The sequence below is a fragment of the Peromyscus californicus genome, unplaced genomic scaffold, assembly GCF_007827085.1.
Source record: "Peromyscus californicus insignis strain IS unplaced genomic scaffold, ASM782708v3 Scaffold_15__1_contigs__length_86483966, whole genome shotgun sequence".
NCBI lineage: Eukaryota > Metazoa > Chordata > Mammalia > Rodentia > Cricetidae > Peromyscus > Peromyscus californicus.
Genome location: NW_026294447.1, coordinates 78,092,501 through 78,113,899, shown reverse-complemented (window position 1 = coordinate 78,113,899; position 21,399 = coordinate 78,092,501). Strand labels below are relative to the sequence as shown.

General features: G+C 35.7%; 1 protein-coding gene across 7 annotated transcripts in view; it reads left to right on the top strand.

The window, feature by feature from the left end:
• Positions 1-21,399, top strand: part of Fut8 (fucosyltransferase 8) — a 216,961-nt gene that overhangs the window by 80,573 nt on the left and 114,989 nt on the right. For all 7 annotated transcript variants that reach the window (XM_052739531.1, XM_052739532.1, XM_052739524.1 and 4 more), the window contains one exon: positions 14,570-15,003. In XM_052739531.1, the coding sequence (XP_052595491.1) occupies positions 14,801-15,003 (203 nt within the window). In that variant the 5' untranslated portion in view covers positions 14,570-14,800. The remainder of the gene's footprint in view (positions 1-14,569; positions 15,004-21,399) is intronic.

The window sequence follows — 21,399 nt, the reverse complement described above, 5'->3', positions numbered from 1 at the left end:
ATGTTCCACGATTTTTATTGTTTTAAGAAGAAAACATTTGTTTAGGATTTTTTATTGGCTCTTATGTTTCCGAGTTTTGATGTGTTTCCCACCATGATAATTGTTTTAGTATATTGCTTTCTTTGTGTTTTTTTCAAACATTTTTCATCTTAAATACATTTTTCATCTTACATGTATTTTAGAGGGGAACTAGTCAATATTTTCTTACACATTCTCATTTTTTCTTTTGAAATCTGTTTTTTAAAGTAAGCAAGATCTTGTTGACTTGTTGTTGTTTTGTTTTTTGAGACAGGATTTCTCTGTGTAGTTTTGGTGCCGGTTCTGGATCTTGATCTGTAGACCAGGCTGGCCTCGAACTCACAGAGAGCTGCCTGTTTCTGACTCCCAAGTACTGGGATTAAAGGTGTGCACCACTGCCGCCCAGCTTAAGATCTTGTTGACTTTTATTCTTCTAGGCATGGTGGATCAATTAGGATTCTGTCAGCAAAATAATCTACACTGGCTACTTCAGGCAAGAAAATTTAGTAGAGGGAGTGGGTTACACAGGTGTTAGGAGGCATAAAAAGCAAAAAGTGAATATTCAAGTAACACAGATAATTGTAGGAAGCCCCTTCCCATAGGTATGAGGGAATAAAAAGCTTAGAACAGGGCACATTAGAACCTCTAGAGAGCTACTGTCTGGCGGCGGCTGCTCTTCCTGAGACCTGTAGCTTCCACCAACCGCTGCTTTTAGATGGAGGGCCTGTGAATAAAATAAATATTCTTTCTTTAGTGCTTTTATTGGCAGTATTAGGAAGTTACCTAGTAAAAGAATAGTAGTTTTAAGAGTTTTCTTTTCTCAGAAAGGATTGTTAAAGGATGAATTTGGAGCTGAACAGTAGCTGAGTAACAGGTACATTCCATCTCTCTCTTCTTTGGGTTACATGGTGGCATAGTTCTTCGGTTTCTTGGTTTCTTCCTGGACAATAGGATCCTAAATGTTCATAGTGCTTGAGGGTCTAGAAGAAAAAATAATTGCCAGTGTTTTAGCCATAGCCATATATTTCTTGGGGCTAAGGATTGTTCTGATGAAGGCATTACTGGATAGTATAGTCACTGTTTAAAAACATAGACAGTATTAAGGTGACCATGATTTTTGTTAGGCAGTATAATCTTATGGGACCACCACTGTACAAATGGAACATCAGTGATGTAAATGTCACTATGACTGATTTGTCTAGTTGATTTGGGGCATGAGATAGGACCCATTGTTCTAAAACAACTCTGGTACACCTTTTTGTTTTTTTAGTCATTAGATCCACATTGGTTGGGTTTCTGTTGTTCAAGAGCCTGTATAAATTAAAAATGGCTACGTGTCGATGGATCTTAAGGTGCTTGATTCTGATTCAGTATGTCATTAGGGGTCTTGGATTCTGTATTATAACAGGTTCTCAGAGGAGGTCGAAGCTACTGGTCCTCAAGCCAAACTTTTCTCTCCCCTTCCTGGTTTGAAAATCACTCCCTTGGCTGGACTTCAATTGCATATGGGGTTTATATGGTTGAATAGGGAAGGAATAGTCACAGTGTAAGAACTTCTTACAGGTTTGTCTAACTAGGACTATTTTGAGCAATTTGCTACAGGGGTACAGTTGTGTTTTCTTTCATGGTTTGATGCTGTCCTGGCGCAGAGCCGTGCCTGTCATGTACAGTTTCCATGGAAGGTCTTCAAGCTTTTCACTAGTTCTCTTTTTTTAAGGGAAGCTAACTCTCCAGGTATAAGGTCATAGAGCCCACTGATGCATCAGATAACTTGTGTTAAGGCCACTAATACTCTAACTGCTGATTGCTGATAGGGCTGTCTGTAGATTTCAAGACAGTAGATTTGGTTTGAATTTAACACTGATGGCATTTTTCCTGTTGTTAGCAGTTGCAGGTATTTAAACTTAGCATAAAGTCTTGAGCCAGATAAATGCAGTTTTTCTTAAGAGAACTCTAGGGAGATGGCTCAGTTGTTAAATTGTTTGCTTAGTGCTGGAGATGTGGAGACAAGAGAATCTCTGGAGCTTATGGGTCTGTTAGCCTAGCTAGGTTCAGTGAGAGACTACATCACGCACGCACGCACACACACACACACACACACACACACACACACACACACACACACACTCACTCACATTCACACAAAATTGAATAAAATCCAAATGAAGTTCTTGATTGTTTATTAGAATCTTTTGTTAACAAATATTACCAAAGCATATCGGACTAATGACCTGAATGAAATGTTCCTCTGTTATTGCTGGCCTTCGAGACTCTTATGCTCCTCCTACAGCTTTCCTTGTGCCTTTATGAACCTAGATTTTCAAAGGGTCAGGATATTATCCTTTGGGCTGTTGGTGTGTGTGTGTGTGTGTGTGTGTGTGTGTGTGTGTGTGTGTGTGAGAATATTATCTTTAAAGTTTTAATTCAGGCTGTGGAAAGAGAATTTTTCTAATTGAGGTGAGAGTTAACATAGGGAGTTAAAGATTCAAGGGGATTTCCACAGAAGGGTAAAAAAGTGAACTCAATTTTAGGATCCTAAACAAAACATTTTGATTGACATTTGGAGACCCTTATGTTCACACAAACATCCATATTTGAATATTTATAGAAGATAATCTGTCAAATTACTGTTATTTTAATTGGCTTAGCTTGGCTGATTGCTGCAGTTCGATATTAGTTGAATTCTAGATGAAGAGCTGTAAATACACCCTGGAGTGCAGGATGCTTTGTCCTTGAAACTCCATGGTGCTCCTCCCACCTCTAAACTGCGGCCTCTGCCTTTGCCAAACCTCCATACCCCTTTTAGGAAAAAAAATTACTGAAGGGTGAAAACTGTAATGATTTGATTTCTTAAAATTAACACTTAGTGATCAGGAATTGTATAAGTATTTTGAACTATTTCTGTAGATTTTGCTTTCAAAGAAGTTGTCCTTTACACCTCATACTTTGAGATAAATTCTTCCGTTGACTGTGAGATATGCTTCATGTTAACAGCAAAAAGTGTGTTTCTAGATAATTAGTATTTCTTTTTTTATCTCATTTGAACAGACAATAATTTTAGAGACCCAGATTCAAGCAATAACACCTTTCTCTGAAATACCTTGTGGTTTTCTTCAATGTCTTACATTCTAGGGGAAGGAAAGTAAGTGCTGTTTTCAGTTGATATTGAAGTAACTTTGTAACTTCATAATCTTCTTCATTTTAAGTCAGAAACTCTGTTCTTTTTAGATAAATTTCCCTCGCCCAGAAAACACTATTATTTGTTGATGGGGTCCCCACCGTTACTCAGGGGAGTCTACTGAGTTACGTTATTTTAGCTGGATAGAAGATACAGAAACTTCTCGAATACTTTTTGGATCAGGGACTTCTGGGCCTTTTCCTCCAGCTCTTTACAGTGAATATCAGCATGGAAGAAAAAAAAATTCCAATTCTTAATAGCTGGAGAGGAGAAAACTAATTGTTTTCATAATATCCTGGAGAACTTTTCTTAACAAGGTCTGTCATCAAGCAAAAAAGTCTTTTACTGGAACCTTCTTGACCTTGGGGGAAGGGGTGTTCTTAAGTTCTCTTCCAGCCACTGTTTACCTGAGGAGGTGGAGGGAAGTTGAGGGGCACTGTGGAGTTCATTGTTGGCACATGTCAAGAGGAGGCTGAAGCCTGATCATAGGATCTGATCCCTCCTTCCACTCCTTGGCAAGGTACTAAAGGCCTCTTCATTACCGTTTCTTCTACCTATTGTATCCTGAAGCACTTTGGTTAGAAATTACAAGATGCTAAAATGTATGTCCCTCTCCTCTATCCACAGTTTAATAAAGAAAGAATAAGCATCAGAATCACACGGCAGGGATATGAGGACCAAGCTGTGAATTTAAAACAACTATGATTAATATGCCAAGGGCTGCAATGGGAAAAATAAACATATAAGAACAGGTGGATAATGCTTAGGAGAAAGATGGACAATCTTAAAAAGAACAGTAGAGAAACGAGATTAAAGAGAAATAGAGATTAAGAACATTGTAAGAAGTGGAGCATGGAGATAGCATTCTGTAATTCTAGCTGGTTAGAGGCTGAGGCTGGAGTATGGAGAGTCCCAGGTCATCTTGGCTGTGTAGCTATGCCTCTGGTCAGCTGGGTGAGGCTTTCTTGCTTTACCTGAATAGGAATTGTGGGTAGGCAAAGAGACTCTTTAAAGACTGGTCTCTAGAAGCAGCAGCTGCTCTTAATCCTCCAGTGTTTGGTAGCAGAGAGCCCTGACAGGAGACAGGCAGAAGCAGCAGCAAGTGGGTCTTTCTAGTGTTATGTTCCTAGGTTATTAGGATGCTTAGCCCTCCTTAGTACTCAGTCCCTCTGTTGACTTGGTGTCGGGACCCTTGTAGCTTGGCAGAGGCCAGTTTGTAGCTCTCAGCCTGGAGTCTGAGACCCTTGTCCCTGAAGACTGGAGCTCATACAACTTCTTGGCATGCTTTCTTCTCTGATCTTTATAAACTTTTATCAGCCTTCCATTCTCTCATTTCTGCTTTTGCTCATCTCCTTTTTTCTCTAAACTCTCCAGAACTGTTTGCTTTTTAAAATATTATTTTAAAATAACGAATATTGCTTAAATAAAAATAGAAGTTTTATTTTCCCCCAAAAACAAGTTTTATTTTTTTAGACCATATAGCTCTTTGAATTCTGATATGCAAATGTGAGATCTTCCTCTTTCTCATTCTTATTTTTAAAAAGTCTAGCTATTTAGTGATAAGTGTTAAGGATCTCCCCCGAGCTGCCCTCTCTAGACCCCGCCCTCAGAAAACGCGATAGGGGTCAATCTGGTCACCAGACCTGCCATGTGCTCTCCCTCCTGCCTTCCCAAGAGTCACCTGGGAGTTGCTTTGCTCTATCCATTAAACCTGGACTTAATAATTTGGCTTGATTGGTTTATTGCATCGGCAGAGGAGATCCAGTAACGGGGGATCCAATATTTATCAATAAATACCATAATTTCATAAAACCTCAAATATTGTGAGTATTTTAAGCAAGGACAACAGACTGCAAACATTGGAGGGTGGCTCTAGATCTTTCTTTTTTACTTACATCACCACCACCATCATGTATATCACTGAATATGGGAATTTTAAACCTAGGTGATATAGTAACTTTGGTCATCAATTTTAAGAATGAGATTATTTCTATAATGGAGAATAAATAATTTTGTTAGATGTTAATTCTCTTTTAAAATGAATTATCTCGCAGTACCATTATTTTAAAATTCTTCATGTGTTTAAAATATTTTATAAGAAGAAAATACTAAAAAATGAAATAAAATACCCAAATGAATACCATAATTATGAATGACAGCATTTGTAATAGATATTTAAAATTAGTTGCTACATGAAGACATGCATACAGATAAAAGCATGGCAGACATTATTTTAAAAGAAAATTTCTCTTTTGTACCCATTTATTTGTTATTATTCAAGATTATTAGGTGGTTGTTGTATTCTAGACTGAATAATAATTAGTAAACAAAGAGAAATTATTTCTCTGATGAAGTTTATATTCTGTTGTGTAGACAGATATTTAGTATGTCAGATGGTGATAAGCATTCTAGAGAAAAGCAGGCACACCAGGAAAGGTATTGCAGTGTTGGAGGCGGAAGCACACTGCTTTAACATAGAACAGCAAAGGAAAGTTTCATCGAGGAAATGGTAATTGAGTGGTGGCTTGAATTTGATGAAGGACAAAGCCATCAAGCAGTTAGGCAAGTGTGTTTCAGGGAAGACACACTTAATTTAAATTTAAGTCCTGTATGGAGTGCCAACTTCTTTCAAGAGTAAGACCGAGTTTCACTATATAGCCCCAGCTGGCCTTGACCTTGATAACTTTCCATCTTTCTGCCTCAGCTCTTAAGTGCTGAAGATTGTCGACGTGTCAGCCCTGACCATTATCTTGTTCATCTCATTCTCATTCATTCATTCATATCCTCCCTCTCCCTCTCTCTCCTCCTCTCTCCCTAGCTGCCCCATTGGTCCATCCATGTGTTCTTATTATTACCACTACCATTAAAACAACAACAAAACCTCTTCAACCTTTATTCTTAGACATGGTAGTGATGGCAGCCCTGCAACATCCTGTTCTCCTAGGTATCACTATCTTCAGAGGGTGTTACTCTGAGGTTTATGTGTCAAGATGTAGCCTTTTGAGGATTGTTTGGCCATGTGGGGAGTTTTGCAATTGTTCTCTTTAGGGTCATGCAGTGACAGCAAGTCCACTCTCCTCCTCCCCTCCATCCTTAAGCTCTTTTTGTTTGCAGTGTTTTCAAGATTTGTTAGAGAGGTCTACTCTTGTCCATTATTAGTTCATTGGTAAGATGTGTCTTTACTGGATGTTTGAAAGGATTCATGGATGGGATTCTTATTGTGAGAACTTAAAGGATTCCTGGCCCTTTGTGAACATAGGAATTATTAACCATTAGTACCAGAATACTTTTTCTCCATAAATTATTCTTCTAGGTTTTATTTTAAGGGTCTTTAATTTTTGGTTTCGGGTAATTTAAAGAGCTTCTTTGAAAACACAGGTCTTGATGTAGCTCTCCCTCTAGAGTGAGACATTTTCCAACATTTCTTGTTGCCTAGATTTTCCTGAATTCTAATCTGTCTTTCCAACTCAGTTGTACTACTGGCTCCTGTTTGGGCTTCCCCTTCTACATATTTCAGTGCTGCAGACACTGAAGCAACCCCAGGCTGTTTGGGGGCTCACTTGTTTTGTCTTCCTTGTTTAGAGATCAGTTTCCAGCTCTCTGATGTCAGATGCATAATTTGTCCCGTTTTCTAATTGTTTACATTTGGAAGGTCTTTCTTTTGTCTGTTTGTTGCTTTTGAGATATGGTCTCACTATGTAGTCCTATCTGGCCAGGAACTATGTAGACCAGACTGGTTTCAAACTCACAAAAATCCACTGGCTTCTGCCTCTTGAGTGCTGGAATTAACTGTGTGTGCTACTATCCCTGGCTGGAAAGTAATTCTTGACCCTTCTTATTTCCTTATGGGTAAAAGCGAAGGTCTTACAACATTTTTTAAAAGGGAGAATGATAGTCTTAGAAAACAACAGATGTGGCCTATTACAAATTGAGTACAACCATGTGAAAAATACTAATTTTAAAATGTTGCCTAAATTAAATTTAGTTTAGTAGTATTTCTGCTATTCTACATGTAGCTGTAAATAAAGATTGTTTTAGCTGCTTTTGATCTAATACTAATTATCAGTCAACTGATGCAGTAAATTAAGGTTGGTGTAACTCTAATGATTTACAGTGGCTGATCTTGTTTTGGTTTCTCTGTGCCTCACTGAAGATCACTGCCTATGAATTGGTTTGGTTCAAGTCTTACTTTCTTCCCTTTCTCTCTCTTACCTTTCTTGAGTTTAACATGCCAAAAAACATAACTCTTACTTAGTATGGAACTTCTTATGAAAATGGCTGAATTTCTTTTATCATAAAATTATTATTTTAACTGTGTATTTGAAATAATTTTAAATGTCTCATAATCAGATTAGATATAATTGTGGGACCATGCTGCACAAATATTTTATTCTATCGCTTGATATGCTGTGAAATTGTATACATTTATTATTACTCATTATTTCCTTATCTTCTTCCTCCATTAGTCACAAAGCACTGGCAGCATAAATTGAAGTGAAATAATCGAGAATGTATCACTAAGTATGACATGTGTTTGGGCTCAGCTGAGCAGAATGGCCCTCAGTCCTGGCAAGGGGTGTGTGTGTGTGTGTGTGTGTGTGTGTGTGTGTGTGTGTGTGTGTGTAAATAAGTCAAATTAGTGTTTGTCAGTAAGAGAAAATGGACTGAAAAGAGAAAATAATAGTTATACAAAGGTACTGATGAGGAAAAAATCATTTAACTGAGTACTTTTATAAGGACCTTTTATAGCAGTAAATTATACTTAAAGTTGAAAACAATTTAAAAGAAAGTTTAAACTGCTTCCACTTTGTGAATATAATTGAAAATGTCATTAATGAAAATTGACAAGTTTATTAAATGACTGAATTATGTGATTTTATATTTTTATTAACTTACAGAGAATTAGATTTCATTATTGTGTTTTTCAAACAAAATTTATTTTTGTTGTTTCTCAATTGCATTTTATGTTCAAATGACAATTTTTTTTTTCACTAAATGATCTCAGATTCCTCCTTCCCTCTTTCCCTCCCTTTCTCCATTCTTCCCCCGCTGCATTGGTTATTTGTTTTGAGATCGCCTTGTGTCACTGGCTGGCTTTTTTGTTCACGCTGTAGTTGAGCATGAGCTTTTTTAGCTGTAGTTCTTTCTTGGCTTCATTTCCCCATGCTGGGACTACAAGAAGGCAGGATCTGACCGTGTAACACAGGGTTGCCTGGGTTTGTGACCCCCCCTGCTCCAGCCTCCCTAATGTTGGAATTGCAAGCATGTGCCATGCCTATCGTTCTTTTAATGAAAAGAACTTTAACAGTAATTATTTTTCAATCAATTTAAATTCAATCACTAATGTAAAATTCTATTTTTCACATATTTCAGAGACAATAGAATCAACTCAAGTAACTAGTGCTTTAATTAGCAAATGACAGAACTATGCCCATCTTTCCTAACCTTTTTCAGAACAGATGGAATGATTGTAAACATTCACTTCATAATTCTTTGAATTAAAACAAACTAGATAGTCATTACTTCAGAATGCTTCCCTAGTTAATTCTATGTGATGAGATGGACTTACATTTTCAGGTGAAAAAAAATCATTTGTTACATTTTAATGGTTAAGTTTGCAAGGTTAACAGATGTTTAGTTTGACTGTTATATTTTAATGATGTGCTTTCTTGGTTAAGAAACACTAGGAAGCATAAGTTTGGAAAAAGAAATTATGAACAAAATGTTAGAGAAAAGCTAGTCATGAGTTACAAAGTACTATTAATTTAAGAACCCTATACAAATTAAGTCAATTCAATTCTAGATTAACATACCCTCAAATCTGTATCTTTTAAAAAGCACATTCTCTGTTGTTCTCAACTATCTTTAAAATTAAGTAGTACTAAAGAATTGATTAAAATATTTCTTTCTAATTGACTGCCCTAAGTGAAAGGGGTAGTTAACATATGTGTATGTGAGAGTGTGTGTGTGTGTGTGTGTGTGTGTGTATATATAAGAAAAACAGAATGAAGCAAACAAAAATAGTAATGAATTAAAATTAAAATCTTTTAATTCTAGCTGAACCCTCGTGTCATTTTCTGTAAAAGCACCATGGTGAAACCAACTAAATTAAAATGTGGAAGGAAGGAGGGACAGAAGAAAAGAGTGATGTCTATGAAGTTCAGTTTTCATTTAATACTTACATAGTGTAGTTGGAATGTAACTGGCCCCATAAGCTCACAGGGAGTGTCACTATTAGGAGGTGTGGCTTTGTTGGAATAGGTATGACCTTGTTGGAGGAAGTATGTCATTGTGGGGATGGACTTTGAGGTCTGCTCAAGCTATGCCTAGGTTAGTTCACTTCCTGTTGCCTGTGGATCAGAGATGTAGGACTCTCAGCTCCTTCTTCAGCACCATGTCTGCCTGCATGCTGCTGTGTCTACCATGTTGATAGTGGACTGAACCTCTGAACTGTAAGCCAGCCCCAGTTCAATGTTCTCCAAGAGTTGCTGTGGTCATGGTGTTTCTTCACAGCAATAGAAACCCTAACTAAAACACATAGTAATCACATTTCTTCTTGATGGGGTAACAATATATGCACATATGAATTTAAAATATTTGTTATCTTCGAAACACAAATACAGAATATTCTCTTAATTCATCAAAATTGCTAGTGTCTTAGAAATTAGTTGGCCTAGTTATGAGTTACAAACTCATCACATTAATGAGATTTCTACAAGGAGTATCTTACTTACTTTAATAGTTATGTGCAATAATATGACAGGTTGTGTTTTCTGATGTAATTAACTTATAATTTTCAAATAAGTTAGAAGTCTGGACTGGTCATCTGTACCTTCGGCAGTTTAAAGTGGTGGGTTGAAGAGATGGCTGACTGGGTCAGGTGCTTGCTGTGTAAGCATTAGGACCTGAGTTCAGATCCTAGCATCCATGTAAAAACCAAGGTATTTCTTTGAGTGACTATAACGCCAGTTGAGGACGATACCAGATGTTGACCTCTGGCCTCCACACATGCATGGATGTGCATACCTGCTGTGGTGGTCTGAATAAGAATGCTCCCCAAAGTTAATATATTTGATTGTTAGTCATCAGGGAGTGGCACTATTTGTAAATTATTAGGAATCGAGGCCTTTTTGGAGGAGTGTGTCACTAGGAGTGGGCTTTGAGGTTTCAAAAACCCACACCAGGCGCCAAGTGTCTTTCCTTCTCTCTTTTGGCCTACAGACCAGGATATAGCTCTCCGCTATTGCTCCATTGACATGAGTGTAGCCATACTCCCTGCGATGGTGATAATGGACTAAGCCTCTGAAACTGTAAGCAAGTCCCCAGTTATATGCTTTCTTTCATAAGAGTTGCCTTTGTCATGGTGCCTCTTCACAGAAATAGAACAGTGACTAAGACACCTCCCCCATCCTCCAATACATTGGAGAGTCAAACTATGTTTATGCCTAAACTATGAGGCGAGGTCTTACTTAAATGTGCACTTTTAATATTCGTTGTCTATTTTTCCTTGAAAATTTCCTTTTCGGGAGTGTACCAACACTAGAGAAATGCATATAGATTTCATTCTGCTTGTTTTAAAGAGGTCTGAGAATACAACTTAAAGATAGATATGGGCTTATAAAAATATTTTAGAAAAACTGTTTTCAAATATAAAGCAAAAGTTAGGTAAGATTGCAATGCTGGAGAGAAAGAAAAGAAAAAGGATAAATAAGTCTTCTAATGATGTCAACCTTCTGCTTAAGAGACCTTTACTAAACAGTAACACAGAACAGGATAACCCAACAAAACATAGCCATCTTCCTCAATATTCTCTAGAAAAGACAACTGTTGTTCCCATTTTACAGGTAAAGAAATTGGCACCTAGTGAAGTTACCTATTCATAATATAGTGTAATACAGATTCAACTGATGTTAACTCTGTATTATAGCACATATAATTTTAATCTCTATCCCTTGTCAACACTAAGATAAAATTATGTTTTCTCGAGTACCTGTTCTTTGCCAAGCAGTACAGATAATGCTTTACATATCATTAACCTTATTTAGACCTTGTAACAGTTCTGCTCAAACTTCTGGTCTCATTAATACTGTACTCTAGCTCTCAGATTTAGGAAAAGACTTTAGTAAAAAATTGCTTGTGATATTTTTGTTGTTCAAGAAACAAAAGTAAAAGTATTCTGGTTTTTTAGGTAGCAGAAGAAATAAATCATTTAAATACCTCTATCCTTTTAAAAGTCAGTATTGAAAAAACCAAAAACATTGGCAGGAAGAAGCCCGCCATATTTTGATCTATTTAATATTCTGCAGAAGAAGAGTATCATGAGATTCTAAATAGGAGTAAGATCATAAACATTTGAAAAGAAAACAACCCACTTTGAGGAAATTTCGGGATATTGTAAGATAATGCATTGACAACAGTAAATCCTAAAGTTTACAAATGATTTTATTTTTAATCCACTTTGCTTATAATAGTGCTCTCCAATTTCAAATTTGCTGTCTCAAGTTTGATAGATGTCGTGTAGCTGATGTGTTTAGTGTCTTTGTACGTCATGTGTGACACAGTCCTTCATGCATTTACTTGGTCACAAGTTTTCATTAGTGATTACTAAATGGCAGATACTGCTCTAAGTGCTTGGGAGACAGCAGCAAACTAAATGACCAAAATGATGGCGTTCATATTTTGACAGTCATGGTTCAAGCATGACAAGAAAACAAGTCGGCTTTGGCTGTGGTTAGCAGATGGGAGAACAGTTCAGTACATACTCTTTTAAATCATGATAAGGAAAACCACATAGAAAATACTCATTGTTCAACTTCCACTTAGAGTATATTTGTTAAGAACTCTATAGAATTCTGAGAAACAGTCTCTCAAAAAACAGTTAAGGTAATATTAATAATTAAGAACATGATCATGTTTTACTGCTATAATAATTTAATGTTTTATAGTTTATATATTCTCAGCCTTGCTGCAAGTATAGTAATTTAATACCTTGGATATTTTGAATACTGGTTTATCAAATTCCAATGTTATTTCTATAACAAAGTATATGTTTCTGTAAACTTTGTTAAAATCTTATCTTTGAATATTGTGATATTTTACATTATAATTGCAAGTAAAATGTTTCAGCCTATTTTGTTATTCCTTGTTGCTTAAATTATTCTTTTTTGAAAGTTTTGTTGTCTATTATAGTCTAGGGAAAAATAAAGTTGTAATTTTTTTGTTTATGTATTTGCGCATCTGCCTATCTAATCTCCTAATATCTTGGAAATAGCTAGGGTATATAATAGCTTCAGTATGTGGTATGATGGAAATTTTCAGTGCTATATAAGTTGTTATAGCAAAGTATTATTAACTTACATGTCCATACTTCAATGTTTGATGAATTATTAAATTGAATCCGTTGCTTAAGCTGCCAGACTAGAATTTTATTTTAATCAGGAAGCCTTGAATCTCTGCATTGTTTCTATATATGTGGAAAAGTCAACCTCACTAATTGATTCTTCACCTGTGTTGGAAAATGGTCCAAGAATGGAGTTGTGCAAGGGGAGTTCTGTGTGTTTAGGAGAAAATGCCAAGAAAACAAGGCAAATCTTGTGACCACAGTTTCTTTAAAAACACAAAATTCTTGGAATGTGTTTTCATGTCCTTCCCAGGTGTAGTGGATAGGAGTGAGTTTACTTCAGGTTATTCATCACAACTGGCTATTGTTATTTGTTTATATGCCTCTATGGAAAAACATAGTTTTTGCCACATGCAGTGATTTTACACTTGTGTGACTCTTCTTCAAGTATAAATTGATGCTCTGAATAAAGTTCACATAAATAAATGAGACTTTAGTCCACCTCAATTATCTGCTCTGTTCTCCCAGGTCGCACCACCTCTGGAGTGGTAAGCAACCTGAACTATTAAACAGACTTTAGTCTTTGAATGATAGATGGGGATATCTGAGATTTAGAGGCACAGGGTTTTGAGAAAGAGAGAAGATAAACAGTAGAGTTCAACAACACAAAGTATCCTTTGGTAGATTTAAACTGTTGATTAAGGTGGTAGACAAGACGTTAAATAGTCCTTGGGATTAGTGCTTTTTGAATTTTGCTTTCAAACAATAGTCAGTGAATATATGCCCTCTCCTCCCATTCTGTGTTTTAGCAGAAACCAGAATAAATGGTGTTTCTAGGACATTCTTTTGGAGAGAATTTCTTCTCTTTGAGTTTTGTTCATTTAAAGTCAATAAAAAAAATTAAGATTCAGAAGTAGAAAAATAAATAGTAGTCCTATACTTTGATTTTTGGAATCCTTTTTCTTCAGCTTTTCTATTTAATCCCTTAATGGTAATTTAATTTGTGGTCATATGCTCCATGTATGTAGTCTTATATATGTAAATGTTTTAACCAACCCCCCTTTATAGAAACTATAATTTTGTTCTTTGATATGTGACTTTTGTTCCATAGCTTTAGATTTGCCCAGTCACTTTAAGTTACATTTTTCATATATGTTCTTTGGGGGAGAAGATAATTTAATTTTAAGAGAATTCTAAGCATACTGATTGAGAAATGACAAAACACATAATTAAAGCTGATTAAAGAATGAACATTTAGAGTTTAACATGCACAGTCACCCTAAGGGTCTAACTGGTGTTAGCCTTCTTTTGGAATTTTGGAACTTTTATTAGTTCATATAGAAAAATGGACTTCATCGTGACATTTAATACATGTATATAATATACTTACATCATATCTACCCCTGTGGTTATTAGTGTTTTTAAATATATTTGAAAAAAATAATGGCCTGGCCTGATCCATTTGTAACTTTTGATGTTTGGTGTGGTTGCCAATTGGTTGATGGTTATGATAACCTTTGCTTCTCTAAGGTTCAAATCAGTTTGAGAATATATCCTAAAAATGACAGTTTGCAAGTTAAATAGTGAAGTGACAGCACAGTGGTAAGATGGAGTGATGAGAAGTTGTAGAAATGAATTCACTCGTACTGAGAACTTGCTTTTGTTTTAGATAATGAACACATTAACCTGAAATACATAGCTGAATTGGTTTTGGTTAATTATTCAAAGATATAATCTTTGAATCCCTGTATAAGAGTTATAATACAGCAATTCAAGAAAGAATAGTTGTGATGGAATTAGACTTCCAGGCTTGGAGTGAACTATTTGCCATTAGGTAGAACCCTAATGTGTGTGGTTGACTTAATGTACAAATTAAAGTGTTCACTTTTTACCTGGTACTGAGTAGCTAAACTGTCTTTCAGCCTCCTGGCCAAATAATACCATGGGGTTTTCTGGGACTGACTCCATAAATGTCAATTTATGTTGTTTTCTGTATCTTAAACAACTTAGTGCATTTCTTACTCTTTCCACAGCATGTAGAGCCACGAAGCACAGGACAGGGAAGCTTCCTACTTGCATCACCAGGAAGATCCTTTTGTAAGAGGCCACCGCACCACAGGATACCAGAGAGACTAATTTGTCTAAAGCATCATGTGTTGAAACAACAGAAACCTATGTTCCTGTGTGGCTAACTAGGACCAGAGTACAATGTTTCCAATTCTTTGAGCTCCAGGAAGACAGACAACAGAGTTGAAACTCTGAAAATGCGGCCATGGACTGGTTCCTGGCGTTGGATTATGCTCATTCTTTTTGCCTGGGGGACCTTGTTGTTTTATATAGGTGGTCATTTGGTTCGAGATAATGACCACCCTGATCACTCTAGCAGAGAACTCTCCAAGATTCTTGCAAAGCTGGAACGCTTAAAACAACAAAATGAAGACTTGAGGAGGATGGCTGAGTCTCTCAGGTAGGTTTGAAATACTAAAGGATTTGATGAAATATTGTGCTTGGTTTTTAGGTATGGGGCCTCATTCTGCTGTGGAAAAATACAATTTCTGTAAACTGCAAAATTTTAACTATTTTAGCAGGCATTTAAAAAGTGTCAGTGATACATCTATATAGTCAATGCAGGTAAAGTTTACATAGTTGCAAATCATATTTTTCATATGAATCAGTATATAAAAACTGTGGTATTAATTTGCTTATGTTTTATTTACAATTATGTTTAGACTGTTGAACACAAACTTTATGTGATTTGAGTTAATGCACATTAAATTTTTTTACCCTATGGACTACAGCAGAGACGTATTTTTTTGAAAGGCTTAGTTACTCTTAGTTAAATTCTTCCGATGAATAGCAAAAATTCATTGTTAAGTAGAACAGTGCATCTGGAACATGGGTAATTATTATCATTACTTCTAGTCTACTAAAATTTGTGACATAGCTGTTCAAAGACATCACTTGTTTGGAAAGCCGAAGTCTGGTTTCGGTGGGAAACATCAACAGTGATATGTATTTATAGATATCTTTAACTCACAGTTACTGAGTTTACAAGTTGTCTGACAACTTCGCATCTAAGAATAAGCATGTGTACAGAGTTTTCTGTCACTTTAAAAAGCTGCAGTGCTAGAAAGGAAGATAGGAAAACTTTTACATTAGAGGTGGTAATTGGCAGTAATAGCAAGTAGTGTTGAGATAGAGCTGAATGATACATTACTTTTTAGAAACGTAATTCATGAATGGAAAGTGGAGCATTAGAGAGGACCTCCTGGTTCTCTCACGCCACCATTTGCATCTGTTTCATTTCACACTGCTTTCAGAATTCAGATGTCTCACATAGTATACTCTGTAACTCATCATCAGTTTTGTCTTTTTTTAAAAAAATATCCTATGATAGATAATGTTGGATGTTGACATTTTTACAAAAACAAATGAAGGCATATCTTTGATGTGAGTTGTGACAGTGGTAGTTGTTGTCACAGTGGGATTATTCAGCAAGGAACTAAGTGGTCAGGGACAAGAAAGTGGATGATAATTTCCTGAATTGAATCATCTTATTGGAGGTTCATCAGGGAGGGTTATGGAAGTTGTGATCTTTGAATTGAAGTTTATATGTGATTCATTATTCTTGATTTAGCCATTGCTAATAATAACTATCATTTATTGGGAATTTGTCATATGCCAAGTACTGTGCCAAAGACAGATTATTTTATCTAATTTCAAGATATCTTTATGAGATTCTAGTACTGTGTTCAATCATTTTACAGATGAAGAATCATAAGGGATGTTAAGTAATTTAATTTGCTCAAGATTACACTTTAACAAATGGTGGAACCTTCTTTGAATTCTGGCAGTATAGCTACACATCCTGAACTCTTATCTTCCTAAGCTGAAAACAGAAAAAGCACTGACCCAGAAAAATCTTAATTAAAAGTCTCAGTAGAGACTTCTCTTCCAGAGATTTTTTTCTTTATAGTTTAGGCTCCTGAATAATCACTGAATTTTCTGCATGTTCCATCTTTAGTATTGATATTTCTGTCTCCTTTTTTCTTACTACAAAGTATCTTGTTTTTGCTGTATGAAGGAAAACATGTTATTAATATGAGTTGTTCTTTAAAATAATCATAGTATCTTTTAATATTAATTTTTATTATTTGAAAATTATGTATATATGTGTCTTTCTGCATATAGATTTGTGCTCACGAGTACCATGGGGTGCAGAAGAGGGTATCAGATCCCCTCGAGCTGGAGGTGCAGGCACTTGTGAGCCATTTGATGTCTTTGCTGGGAACTGAACTCAAAGGCAAGATCAGCACCTGTTCTAAAGTCTAAGCCATCTCTCCAACCCCTCATAGGGTCTCTTAAGCTACTCTTTTATATTTGTGTACATTGAAATGAAATTCCTAACAACTGCATTCAAATGTAGAAATAGCTTTTAAGAGCTGACATACTTAATAAATGTAAATACAATCTAGAAACAGATTATACAGATGAGCACATTCTTATAAATAAGCATATAAACTTAGAAAAATAAATGCATGGTTATTTTCCCCCATTAGGGAAGTAAGTTTCCCCAGGCTCTTCTGTGACCTTACTGGTAAGGCTGTTTGTACACAATCCACGGGGATTTTATTTTAAAGCTAGGACATGAGCCATGGAGGTGCTTGATTAGCATTCAGACTTTTTTCCTTATTATAATTCAGCTAGTGTTTTGTGCTCAGTTTGATGTCTATTTTTTCATAGTAAGACATTTATTCGTAAGCCAGAAGATAGCATATTAATTCAGGTAAATGTAATAGTGGGTAATTTCTTTGAGATAAAGACTTATAAATTGGAGTTGGAAAACAAATCAAAAACCTGAAATGACAGTTTTTAAGATTCAGGACAATAATTTTAAAAGCAGTTACCTAACTTTCCAACTACAATTTGCAGTTTTTTGATACTGTGATAAATTTAGAAGAAAATTAAAAAAATATCTTTTTGAGGGATAGAAAGGTATAAGCACATTGTATAGGAATGACAGTGTCGGGGACATGTGTATATGTGTATGTGTACAATTGTCTGACTCATTGATGAATTATTTCCTTACAGTAAAATGTATTACTTTCAGTGGTCTGTGGGTTTTGGCAAGTGGTCACAATTTTGCAGTCATCACCATCAAGCTGTATCAGAACTCTACCTCTCCCCAGAGTTCTTTTGCTTCTTTTAGTTAAATTCTGTCCCTGCCTCCCGACTGTGACTCCTGTTTATCTGTTGGCTGTCCAATATGCTTGCTTTTCTAGATGAAATCATGCAGTATGTAGCCTTTTGGGTCTGGCATCTTCCATTTGGCATAATATATTTGGGACTCTTCAATTTTTGGTGTATATTAGTTTTAATGCTTTTTTATTTCCAATTAAATGTTTTTATTCCTTTTTAGTGATGAGTTGTTACATGTCTCACAGTTTGGGGTTTTAGTTTTTGAAAATTTTTTCTATCTGTTGAAGGTCATTGGATAGTTACTACTTTTTAACAACTGCAAATAGTGGCAATATTAATCTTTGCCTTATAAGTTTCTATGTGAACATAAGGTTTTTTTTTTTCTCTTGGTTAAATAAAAGGCATGGGAATTGCTGGGCCATATATTAAGTGCATATTTAAACTTCATAAGAAGCTGTTGGGTGGTGGGGCTGGGGAGATGGTTCACTTGGGAAAGTTATTGCCTCCCAGGCATGTGGGCTTGAGTTTAGGTCCCCAGGTAAAAGGTGGGCACAGCAATATGTACCCAGCACTGGGATGGGGTGAGGATGGGGCATAAAGACAGGTGGATCCCTGGAGCTTGTTGGCCCCCCAACCTAGTTGAATTTATGAGCCCTCGGTTCAGTGAGAGACTGTTTAATGAGAGACTGTTTTGTAGTTGGACTTTCTTTGGATCGTCAGCCCCAAATAATGACACAGAAACTTATTATTAATTATAAAAGCTTGGCCTTAGCTTAGGCTTATTCCTAACTAGCTCTTATAACTTAAATTAATCCATTTCATTAATCTGTGTTCTGCCATGTGGCTCTTGATCTTCCCTCCATACTGTGTCCCCTATTCCCTCATTGTCTCTCTGGCTTAATACCATGTGTCTCAAATTCTTCCCAAATTCCTCTCTTTCTCCCCAGAAGTCCTGCCTATTATCTTCTGCTTAGCTATTGGCCATTTAGCTCTTTATTAAACCAATCAGAAGGCACCTTACGCAGAGATACATCTTCACAGTGTACAAAAAGATTCTCCCTCAACAACACTGTTTGATTAAGGTTAGAGAGTGATGGAAGAAGGCATCTGATGTTGACCTCTGGTCTCTACAAACATGCACCTACCCACATTACCATCCCCCTGACTCATTAAACAACACTATTCTAATTCCTCTCGTCCTTGTTAGTACTTGCTATTGTCAATGATTTTTGTGTTATCCTTTAAAACTGGAATGTGGTTTCATCTTGTTGAAGTTTCAGTGTCTAATTCTGTAATTAAAGATGTTGAACATTGTTTTCATGTATTTACTTGCCACTTATTTTTTTATTGTTGTTTGTTTGATTTTTGGTGAAGTGTTATTTGAATCTATAACCAGTTTCTTTTTGGTGTATGTGTTAGGTGGTGAGGGTGGGGTTGGGGAGGAGGTGTATGCGTGCATATATTTGCTGTGTACAAGGCAAGTGTCTGTGAAGACATGTGGTGTCCTGTTGTAGCATTGTCTATCTTTTCCCTCTGGGACAGAGTCTCTCATTGACCAGGAAGCCCAGGGTAGTGTCCAGCAAGCCCAGGTAATCTTTCTGTCTCTACCACTGGGGTTATAGGCACATGCGGGCCCACACCTGGCCTGGCTTTTTATGTGTGTGCTAGCCTCTGAACTCAAGTTTAATGAGTTATCTATCCAGCCCTATTGCCTACTTTTAAAACATTTATTATTGTTTTTTTTAAACATTGGAGTTTTAAACATACAAATATATATAAACATAATTCTTCTTTTTTTTTTTTTCTTTTTGAGACAGGGTTTCTCTGTGTAGCTTTGATGCCTGTCCTAGATCTCACTCTGTAGTCCAGGCTGGCCTCGAACTCACAGAGATCCACCTGGCTCTGCCTCCCGAGTGCTGGGACTAAAGGCATGCACCACCACCACCTGGCCTATAAACATAATTATATATGTGTATATTATATATAATATAGTATAACAAAGAAATATCACAGCTTAAAACAACCATTTACTCTTGCTTTTTTTTTTTTTTCAAATTTAGGATGGTCTCAGGCTAGTTCTCTAGTAATGTATAAGGTTATGGCTGCAAACATCTATGACTCTTGGCTAGGCAGTCCAAGATGATTTACATGTTTGGTCAAAAATTTGTTCCATTTTGTGTTTCTTCTTTATCCAGGTAGCACAAGTTTTAGATGTGGTAGTGTTAGAAGGTTCTCAGCTGTATAGTTTTTTATATTTTGTATTTTTTCACTGTCGTATGTTTGCTTTCTATTTTATTGATTTTTACTCTTAGTTTGATAATTTCTTTCGTACACTTCCTTTCTTTGGGATTTATTTTGCTGTTCTAAGCTTTCTTAGCAAGTTTATAACACTGATTTTAAAAGTAGCTTTTTTTTTTTTTTTGTAATCTAGATTGAATGCCCCTTATTTGAAATGCTTGGGACCAGAAACTGTTTCAGATTTGAACTTTTTTTTTTTTTTAAGTATTTCCATCAACTTTACCAGCTGAATATCCTGATCCAAGAATACGAAATCTGAAATGCTTTGAAATCTGAAACTTTTAGAGTGATAAAGCTTTTAACAGTTTTAGATTTTGTTGTATTTTGGATTTCACATTTTGGATTAGGAATGTTCAACCTGTATATACCTGAAAAGCTTTGCTTTAAATTAATTTGTGTTACATTTTTTGACAATGTGAACTTCTCATTGTCATCCAATAAAAATATTTTCAAATTTTTGTTGTGATCTGTTGGTACCATATCATATTTATGTAGTATTTAATTTGCATATTGGGCTGTGTTATTTATCTTTTTTTTGGCTTATTTTTCAACCAAATGAAGTTTTATTCTGTATTATTTTAGTTTGAATTTTACTTTGTGGATTAGTAAGTGGCTTTTGTTGGTGGATGCTTAAGAAAAACATGGTCTACTGTTATAGCTCCACTCTTCTATGGCATGTTGTTTGTTTGTTAGGTTAGTTGATTATGCTGACCAGATTTTCTGAGTTTATGCAGATGTAAAATATTTAACTGCTTGTTTTTTTGTCTAAGAAAAAGGTATGCTTGTTACTTATCTCCTTTCAGTTCTGGTTTTTCCTTTCATCTCTTCAAGTTGTTTAGTTTGTTGAATACTAACTCAGGACTATCTTGTTTTCTGGGAATTATCCCCTTATCACAAGGTTTCTTATTTTTAGCAAAATCTTTTTGGCTATAAATTTAATTTATTTTTAATATTCATGTTTATATCAGGTTTCTTTTATCTAGTATTTGTATATGTTTGGTTAGTGTTTTAAACCTTAATTGGCCTTAATTAAACATTAATTATATTTAGATACAAATTTAAATATTTAAAGTGTTACTTTTAAATAGGATAACATTGCATCATTTTTCCCTCAGACTGACAACCTCTACCTTAACTGAATTATTTTAGCATTTATATTTAATGCTATTACCAGGTTAATGTCTTCTTTTATCTTGCTAAATTTCTCCCCCATTTGTCTCATCTCCTATTTTTGTCTTTTGGATTATATAGTCTTTTATTCTGTTTTTCACAGTAATTTATGTCAACTTAAAAAATTATTTTATGTGTATGGGTGTTTTGACTACATGTATGTCTGTGCATTGTGTGTGAGCTTGCTCTTGGTCAG